Below are 10,467 nucleotides of genomic sequence, written 5' to 3'. Positions count from 1 at the left end.
GCATGCTTTGATTTCAACCAAGAAAGTAGCTGAGTAGAACCTGAGGCTTTTCTGTTTAATGTTTTCTATTAATCTGTTGCAAAGCATATCTACAGAAAGTATACACATTTTTATTTATTATTACTGTTGAAGAAATACACACCCATGAAAAAGTAACCATTCCAGAAGGCCGTAAAGTGAAAAGAAAGTGTCCCCTCTCTCCCATGTTTCTGCTCTCTGGAAATCACCATTGTTAGCAGTTCCTATGCTTCCAGATATTTTAACTTTCTATGACATGTGTGTCTATATCCATATTTTTATTCAAAAATTCTTACTTAAAGAGGAATCATACTGGTGGTTCCTCAGAAAATTAAAGATATAGTTACCATGTGACCCAGTAATTCCATTCCTGGGTGTAAACCCCAAGAACTGAGGGCAGGGTCTCAAAGAGATACTTGTACACTGTGTTTATAACTGCACTGGTCACAACTGACAAGAGGAGGAAGCAAACCAAGTGTCCCTCAACAGGTGAACAGATGAACAAAAGGTGATCTGTTCATTACAATGGAATATTATTTAGGCTTAAAAAAGAAGAAAATTCTTACATGTGAGACGAGATGGATGAACCTTGAAGACAGTATGCTCAGTGAAATAAGCCAACCACTCAAGGACAAGTCCTGTGTGGTTCCTCTTATGCAAAGGTACCTGGTGTAAGGCCCCATAGAAGACCCCAAAGGAGGCACTCCCTAAAACACGGCACTTTTCTCTTCCGGGTCCTAACAATCTCGCCGGCGCCAAGGTGCAGCCTATCAGAAATCATTACCCGCCCCCGGCCAATCAACTACCGCCCGTGTACTAACCACCCTCTCCCGGAACCGGTTCTATATAAATGTATGCTTCTCCCCCGAATAAAGCGGAACTTCTCCGGTGAACTGTCAGCTCGGGTCCTGTCGTTCTTTCACCTGGCATGGTCAAAGTCATCAAGACAGAAAGTGGAAGGTGGTTTCCAGGAGCTGGGGGATAAGGGAAGGGGAGTTATTGTCTAATGGATACAGAATTTCAGTTTGGGATGATGGAAAGGGTTTGAGTGTACTTAACATGACTGAACTGTACACTCAAAAATGGTTAAGATGGTAAATTTTATCTTATGTGTATTTTACCACAATTAAATTTTTAAAGAGAATTAAATGAAGATCACACTTTTCACAATTTGCTGTTTTCAGATAATACTGTAGACTGGTCACCATATCATATCCACACATGTAGTCTTGAATGGGTTTTCTGTATTTTTTCTCAGAATCTGCTAAAAGGAGGGGAATGACAGGGTTAGAAGAGGTTAGTTACTAAACCAGGGCATGTGTCCCATGTCAGGGAGAAGAGAAAGCCCTGGTGGAGATTTTGAAGATCTCACACTCTCCCTTCCAAATGAGACATCAGGATCACCCGGCATCCCCGCCCCACCATGCCCTAAGCCAGCAGGGCTGGAGGCCCTTCTGAGTCCTAAGCATCCTGGCTGGGCCTTAAAGGAGGAGAAGGGAAGGCTAAGAATTTAAGTCATAACCTGGAGGAAGAGGGACCATCCTTACAGAAAATAAAACTGCTTCGTGACTGAACTTCACTGAGTTTAGGCTGTGTCATATTCCTGGCCCCGTGTTGGGAAGGGTGAGCCCTTCCAACATTACACTCACTAGATGAATATATAGTAATCTGTTAGGTGCCATTCCTTGTATCTGTATTTACAACTACACCATACATCCATCTTCTGCAGTCTTCTGTGAATGTATGCACATATGATAAACTGTGGGAGGAAAACTCGCTACTCTCGGGAATGTGTATACGGTATTTTATCTTTTGATGAATATGGCCATGTAGCACTTTAAAATATTTGCAGCAGTTAATATCCCCATCAACTTTATATGAGAGGAGTTACTCTAGACACGAATAATTTTCAAACATTTAAATCTTTGCCAATTGGACTAAGAATTATACCACATTTTTAATTTTAATTTTTAATTCCTTAGTCATGAGTTTGAGGATCTTTTCAGCTCTATTGGTCATTTGTAGTTCTAGTTTTGAACTGACTTTCTATAACATTCACCAATTTTTTTGGTTATTTATATTTTTTTTAGAGATTTCAATAATTCTTTGCATATAAAGGTCTTTTTCTGTCAAGGAATTTGCAAATATTTGCCTTCCTGATATTTTGGTCTCGACATTTCTGTGATTCTTTTCTTGCACACATTTTTTAATTGTACACTGCAGCTGTGCCATGTTTTTCCTTTGTGGGTTCTGGTTTTCATATCATACTTATAATTCCAAAATTATGTTTTAAATATATTCAGCTTTCTTTTATGCTTTTATGAGCTCATTTCTATGTTAAAATCATTCATCTAGGGCTGGCCCCTGGCTCACTCGGGAGAGTGCGGTGCTGATAACACCAAGGCCATGGGTTCGGATCCTATATAGGGATGGCCGGTTCGCTCACTGGCTGAGTGTGGTGCTGACAACACCAAGCCAAGGGTTGAGATCCCCTTACCAGTCACCTTTAAAAACAAACAAACAAACAAACAAAAAAAAAAAACCAAAAATTCATCTATCTGGAATCTCTTTTGGTTTAAAGAATAGGTCAAGATTGAGCTAATTCCAAAAAAAACAAAAAAAAAAACCCAAAAATTCATCTATCTGGAATCTCTTTTGGTTTAAAGAATAGGTCAAGATTGAGCTAATTTATTTCAACATAATTTCTTACATAATCATTATTTCCCCAACATTTAAAATGCTTCCTTTATCAGATGTGAAAATTCCATATGTTCTGGGGCCTATGTCTGGACACAGTATTCTGGGTCCCTGAGATCAATCTGTCTGTTCTTTTTGAGCAGTGGCCATCTATATCGTTTTGTTGGGGTTGCCATAACAAATACCATAGACTGAGCGGCTTCAACAACAGAAATGTATTGTCTTGCAATTTTGGGGCATAGAAGTTTGAGATCAAGGTATCAGCAGAGTTGATTTCTCCTGAGGCCTCTCTCCTCGACTTGCAGATGGCTATCTTCTCACTGTGTCCTCACATGGTTGTTCCTCTGTATGTGCCTGTGTCCAACTATCCTCTCCTTATAGGGAATGCAATCATAATAGATGAGGGCATGCTCATGTCGCCTCATTTAACTTAATTAGACCCTATCTCTAATTACAGTCACATTCTGAGCTACTGGGTTAGGGCTTCAACAGATGGATCTGGGTCAGCATAAGATCAGTAAGAAAATAAACTTCTATCTGTTTAAACCATATTGACTCTGGTTATCTGTTCTTATCTTCAAAGCATTGCTAATGATCACCAAAGGATATTCCAACATTTCACTTTTCTAGAAATATATCAGACAGGAATATAGATTTAGAAAGGTGGCTGTGAGTGAAAAGCAGAACTCCGGGTGTCTGCTTCAACCTTGGATGTATATAAGACCAGACCTCTCCCTGGACACCCTGCACTTGCTGGGGAAAAAAGACCTGATGCAAGAACACCCAGACACGGCTCACAGAAATCACTCAGCAGCCACTATGCTTCACTTCTGGCTTGTTGCTCTCTAATCCTGTTCCAGAATCATGATTCTCACTCTCTCTTTTGGAATTGGGTTTAATATTAGAATTAGACCTTCCTGCCTTTCTATCTTCAAACTCAGGTGTCCCTAAAGACCCTCATATTAGAAGTAGGACCACTGTTTCTCTTCCCAACTCAGACTACCCGGTGGGGTGGGTAATAAGGCCAAATTCTTGCCTGTCAGACCCATTCTTTGGCACACATTTTTGGCTTATAACCCAAAAGATCCTCACTGTTTCCCCAAAGAGGGTATTTCAACATTATCAATAAAGCAGTAATTTTAATGATTAGAATATCAGGAAGTGTGTTGAAATAAATCTGCTTTAATGATCATATGTTGTCTAAATCGATAAAGAATCAATTGAGAAGTAACAAGAACACTTTCCGCCATTGAGATTTTTAATTTATAAATACCCTATTGCCTCTGGCTTGTTTCCTCTGAAAAGACACTTCACTAATAAATATTTATTTCACTGCCACAAACAATAATGCATAGAAGTGGTACCTAAATGCTATCATGGGTATTCTTTCCTTTCCTCCATTCTCTGTTATAAACACATTTATTCTTTCTATAACTGACAGGTGTTTGTTTCGAAGCTCCAAAAATTGATGCCCAAAATTAAATCATAATATTCATTTCCTTCTTTCTATTTCTGGCATATCCAAATTTCTCCTTCATACAAGCTATAATATTGTAGAATATTGTGCTAAAAATACCAACAATTTACAATAAAACCTTCACATTTATTCTGTACCATAATGACTTTGATCACTACATAAAACTGAAGAAAGAAGCTCAAGGAAAAACCTGGGGGAAAAAGTAAGTGAATTAATATCAATAGACTACCTCCTTTTAGGAACATAAATCTGATAATTATATTCTAAAATACCAACAACAGATTAGTAAGACATTAATTTTGTTTTATAAATGACTAAATATTTTACTTCTAAAGGTTCTTCTGGTATTTCATAATACAGAAAGTATATATATAATATATATTTTAACATTGTGCTAAGCAGAAAAATGGCTCTCAAATGGCTCTCCACTTGATCATTTCCACCTGATGGTGATGCTCTTTCCCATGTCCTCAGGTACTCGCTGTCTCTTTTCCCTGCCAGTAACTTTTCTTAGAACATCATTCACTTTTAATGTGAATTTCGGTAAATGGGTGTCTGCATTTTAAGCATTTTGCTCAATTTGGAAAGCAAGGTTTTGTCTCCTGCTGAAGTGTTTCAAGCATTAGCAACACATGTTAAGGATAATGGGCGAGCAGAGGTCATTGCCTGTACTATCTCTGCCTGAACTCCATCCCTGACATTGTGTTCTGAGTTGGAGGCCCAATCTGACAACTTATTCTGAGGGCATTTTAAATCTTGGGGACTTTTTCTATTACAGGAAGCAGAACTAAAGTTCAAACCATGTGTGTTAAAAGTGTGAGTGAGAAAAGTAAAACTTTCAAACCCTTGGAAATACAAGATAGTATTGCCATGGCCTTGGGGTGGGTGAAGTGTGATTTGAGGCAGCAATTCAATTTTTTCACATATATGTTACAACATCAATTGAATCTGTTCTCCAGGGATCTGATTCTGTCATATGTCACATCTCTACATACAAGTGTGTCTCTGCCATGCAGGAGTGTGTTTACCTCTGGCTTTCTCTATTCTTTCTTTACCCTCTCTGCCTCTTGCTCTGTGCCAGTACGACAGTGTCTCATTTATTATAGCTTTATAAAACTTGATATGTCTTTAAGAATAAGTCTTTAACAAGAAGACTTGTCTTAATAGCTGATAAAATATATCTTCCACATTGCTGCTCTTCAAAATTGACTTGCCTGTTCTTGAATCTTTCCTGCTTTATATGTATTTTAGGATCACTTTGTGCTACTACTATATTGAGATTTTTACTGGAATTTGCATTGCTTTTTTGGAGAAAACTGACAACTTTATCAAACTGAGTTTCCCATCTGGGAACATAGACCATTTTGGCATTCATTTAGGTTTTTGTAAATGTCATTCATTAAAGTGTGATGCCAGGTTTACCATTAAAATGTTCTTTGGACTCTTTCCATTCAAAAGGGAGTATTTTTTCCCAGCTCAAGTGAGAGCTTTAGCTTGCATCTAGCATACAGCTGCTGCCAATTCTTTTCTTTGATTTTTTTTTTTTTTGCTTACTAATTTGTTGTGTAAGTATGTATATATATATATAAATGATATACAAGGGTACTTCAAAAAGTTTGTAGAATTAAAGTACTAATCCTTTCCATGAACTTTTTGAAGTACCCTCATATGTCACTATTTTTAGTATCTGCATAGTATTTAATTATACAAATATGTGGTATATCTTAAGAAAACTCCTGTTGATAAACTTTCATATTGTCTTACATGAGTTATAGTCAAAAAATGCTGCAGGGAACATTTTTATTTATACATCATTGTACCCTTGTGAGAACATAGCTGTAGAACAAAGTTCATAAAGTAGAATTTCTAGTGAAAAAGTGCATGCATTTAAAATTTGTATAAATAATGCTGAAGATACTTCCAAAAGGCAATGTATATATATGAAAATACCTGCTCCCCTTAAGTTCACAAACCTCACTGGCCTTAAGTTTTATCAAACTGTTACATGTGATAAAATAATAAATATCCCATTGTTACTGTACCTTTTCTTTAATTATGAGTAATCCTAGCCTTTTTTCATATATAAATTTTGTAAAGTTTAAAAAAATATTAAGGGCATCCTAGCCTTTTTTCATATATAAATTTTGTAAAGTTTAAAAAAATATTAAGGGCATTAGCCAAGAGGGATCTCGACACTCCTAGCCTTTTTTCATATATGTATATATAAATTTTGTAAAGTTTAAAAAAATATTAAGGGCATTAGCCAAGAGGGATCTCGACAACTTCATAGGTTTTCTAAAACAACTACTTGAAACACTCAAAATTGAACTAAATTCAGGGGGAGAGCTGATCTCTATCAAAGGTGGACATCACGGAACATAAATAGAAGGAGAAATAAAATCAAAATCAGCCAAATTAATTTGAATTTCTTAATGGGTAATTTTAAACAGACAGAAAATAAACTAAAGGCTAAAGTCAATGCTGTGATCAATGTCCCAAGAAAAACTGGAGACAATAAAACTAAGATTTTAGACTTGAAGAAAATCTGGCCTCCTCTCTTTTTACAGGTTAGCCTATTTTTACAAGTCCAACAGAAATACAAAATGTTTTATTGAATCTCATCAGTAGCAAAGTTCAGTGGCTAGCAGATAGGTGACACACAATAGTCATTGGTTGAGTGGGAAAAAAAAGAATGAATGAATAAATGCCAGGATCGGAGCCTTGGTTTTCTGAGAAGGATGGGGCTCTTCCTCCTTAGTCATACATTCTGATAATCCTAAATTTGGAGGCACTAAGCTACTCTCTTATTTTTAATTTTCAACAATCACCACCATTGGTTCATTCAGAAATAAAGGATTTCCGAAAGCATGCATTATGCCAAAGACATGCAATCCTGGGAAACAACATATTTGGCTAAGTCACTTCCTATTTTTCTTCCACAGGTAAACAAACCTTGTCTTTTCTGTATTATTTTGCTAGAGCTGCTGTAACAAAGCATCACAAACTGAGTGGCTTAGAACAAGAGAAACTTATTTGTCTCACAGTACAGGAGGCTGGAAGTCTGAGATCAAGGTGTCAGCAGGATGCTTGCTTCTGAGGTGGAATCTGGTCCACGCCTCTCCTTGGCTTCTGGTGGTTGCTGGCAATCCTTGGTATTTCTTGGCTCATAGAGCATTACCCTGATCTCTGCCTTTATCTTCACATGGTTGTTCTCTCTGTGTGTGTCTGTCTCTGTCCAAATTTCCCCTTTTTGTAGGACCCCAGTCTTATTAGATTAGGACCACTCCTAATGACCTCATTTTAGCTTGATTACCTCTGTAAAGACCCTATGTCCAAATAAGGTCACATTGTGAGATATTAGGGGTTAGGACCCCAACATATCGTATTAGAGAGACAATTAAGCCCCTAACACCCCTGTACTCACTCAATTGCCCTTGTAAGCCACAGTCACAATCTGATTTAAAAACTCATTTGCTTATCTTACTAAATGAGTTTTACTATAGCACAGAATGTCTTTTTGTAACATGGTAAATTCCATACACAATTTCTATTTTTTCATTTCTACATTGCAATTATTTGTGTTAATATAAATTGAGATCATGAGGGTACTTCAAAAGCTTGTGGAGAAATTAAAAGATAAGATGAATCTTTCCATGATCTTTTTGAAGACCCCCTTGTACATATAAATGTTAAAATTAGGTTGAATGCCGCTCAAAATAATTATTCATAAATTATTATTGTGTGTGTGTGTCTAGGATATCCATCACTGAGGTTGTATTCTATGGGAACATACAAGTAAGTGGTAATTACTGGACTTACATATCATCTTTTCTTCAAAGAGACACAAGTAATATAACCTCCCAGTGCCTCAATTTCCTGCATACTCTCAAGAGTTAATAATACCCAACTGTCTTTCCCAAGATCACAGAGGTGTTGTGATGACTCAACAGTTATCACCCGAGTTCTCACTAGAAGAAAGGTATGTGCATAGAGTACGTTTGTATCAGTAACTTTTTTTTTTTTTTTTAAATAAGATGACCGGTAAGGAGATCTTAACCCTTGACTTGGTGTTGTCAGCACCATGCTCACCCAGTGAGCTAACTGGCCATCCCTATATGGGATCTGAACCCACGGCCTTGGTTTTGTCGGCACCACACTCTCCCTAGTGAGCCACAGGCCCGCCCTGTATCAGTAACTTCTTATTATCATCTTTGGTTCATTTGGGTCTATCAATAAGAACTTGGTTAACTGCAGAATCGGCTGCACTATACTGCGAAGTTTTGGGTAGAGTATTGTGGCTTTTCGTTACAGTACTCGAATTACTCTACACTGCTGTCAAAAGCTTTACGTGTTCAAACCGACTGTAGCCGTCTACTTAGCACTTTTTCTTCAGAGCCTGGGAGAAGGTAGAGGTGAATAGAGTGTGTGCATTAGTGGGCCAAGGGGAAAGACAGAAGAAGACTGAAGAAAGGAGCGAAGCCGACACTGTCAGACTTGGGCCCTGACTTCCTCCAAGTCCCACCAAACACTTCTCAGGTGTGGTTAATCCCCGATGTCCCCTCCAGCCCACAGCATCAGGGCCCACTCCACTCGCGCACTGGCCTCCTCAGGCCTCTCCCTGCGTTTGCTGAAGGGCCCCGGGGACGGGGTACTTTGGAAATCTTAGAACACACAGGCGCAGTCTTCCTAGATCCGAAATGCAGAGAGAAACGAGGTTAGAAGCAGCACTGGCCCACACCCACCGTGCGGGGTCTGAGCTGTCCTGCGGTTTGCTGGGGACATTCTGCTCGGGCACCTATCGGAATGTCCCTAACATCATGGCCCTGGAGACCGACCTGCGAGTGCAGCCCTCGGGACTTATCACCGAAGCCACCGCGCCAGAAGGCTCAGGCACCTGGCGGGGCCCCAGCTGGACGTCCTTTAATCTCCCCCAGCCCTACAGATGGGGTAGCGAGCACCAGAGAGCAGGTGCAGAAGACCCCTCTGAGGGGACCAACGCCCACCCCGAGGCCAAAGAGACCACAAGGTTCACCTGGACCGGATCCAGACCGCCCCTCACTGCGCAGCCCCCTTCGCCTGCACAGCCCCCCTCCCCTGCACGCCCCGCCTCATCCTGACACGCCCCGCCCTCTATATGCGCATGCCCCGCCCCCACGGCGCCCCTGCCCATCATCTGTTCACATCCTGCTCATTGCATCCCAAATCGACCCTATCCCTCACCGCGCCCCGCCCCTTTGGGCACGCCGGCCCCGCCCCCTCTCCACATGAGGCCCCGCCCCTCCCATACCCCGCACCGCCCTCCTCAGTGAGGCCCGCCCTTTTCCTTGACGGCCTATCGGAGAGGACTCCACTATTCGCGCTGACCAATGGGAGGCCCGGCCGCGCTCTCCGCCCCGCGCCGTGCGTAGGGTTAAATGTCGTGTTCGGGCTTCTTGCGCTAGTCACCCGCCATGTGGCGCTGCGGTGGGCTGTGGGTTCTGGAAACGCTGCGGCGACTAAGAGGCTGGTGAGTCGGGCGGCGGGGCTGGGTCGTCAGGGTCTCTCCGTCCCTGCGCCCACGGTGACGGCTCCCCTCTCTGAGGGTCCCATACCCCGAGCCCCCTGTCTGGGTTCCCGCACCCCCAGATCCCTCGTCTGGGGATTCCGTTCCCCGAGACTCCTCATCGGGGCTCCTGTACCCCCAGACCCCTCGTCTGGAGATTCCATGTCCCGAGACTCCTCACCGGGGCTCCTGTACCCAACACTCCTCGTCTGGGCTCTGGCATCCCGGGACCCCGGAGCCCAGCCCTGCGGGTTCTGGCGGATCCTTCAGTCCCTGGTGACGCGGCGGCCGAGCGTGCGGGCCGCGGGGACCCGGACCTGGCGCCCGAGCGACCCCAGTGGTCCCGTGGGTGCCCTTGCGCGCAGCGGTCATTGATGTGGATTTTAACATGCGTAATAAAAGTGACTGCAGTTTGTGGTTCTCGTAATAGGTTTGCTTCCGGTTCTGAGCCAATCCCTGAGGCCGCTAAAGGCTGTATTTAACTTTAAACTGCTGTGTTCTTAAAATCGTGGTTTCCCAGAATTGAGCTTTTTTTTAACTGACTCGATTTATGGGTAAACAAAAATGATTTTTAAAAAGCTTAGTTTTTATGCTAACTCACAAAGCCTTATTTAATTCATGGTGCAGTTTAGCTACTTGTTAGCCCAGGTAAGGAAATGGGGTAGGGATGTGTGTCAGTTCCAGGGGGTGTCTTTATGGAGTATTTGAGTTTGGCAGCAGGAACATTATTTGT

General features: G+C 41.4%; 1 protein-coding gene across 1 annotated transcript in view; it reads left to right on the top strand.

Moving 5' to 3' along the window:
• Positions 1–9,638: 9,638 nt before the first annotated feature.
• The window catches only part of PITRM1 (pitrilysin metallopeptidase 1), a 35,223-nt gene continuing 34,394 nt past the window's right edge, over positions 9,639–10,467 (top strand). The window contains exon 1 of the mRNA XM_008577060.1: positions 9,639–9,698. Coding sequence (XP_008575282.1) covers positions 9,643–9,698 — 56 coding nt within the window. The 5' untranslated portion in view covers positions 9,639–9,642. The remainder of the gene's footprint in view (positions 9,699–10,467) is intronic.

The sequence above is a fragment of the Galeopterus variegatus genome, unplaced genomic scaffold (genome assembly GCF_000696425.1).
Source record: "Galeopterus variegatus unplaced genomic scaffold, G_variegatus-3.0.2 Scaffold1443, whole genome shotgun sequence".
NCBI classification, from domain to species: Eukaryota; Metazoa; Chordata; class Mammalia; order Dermoptera; family Cynocephalidae; genus Galeopterus; species Galeopterus variegatus.
Note: the sequence above shows the minus strand (reverse complement) of the source record. Positions and strands in the feature narration are given on the sequence as shown.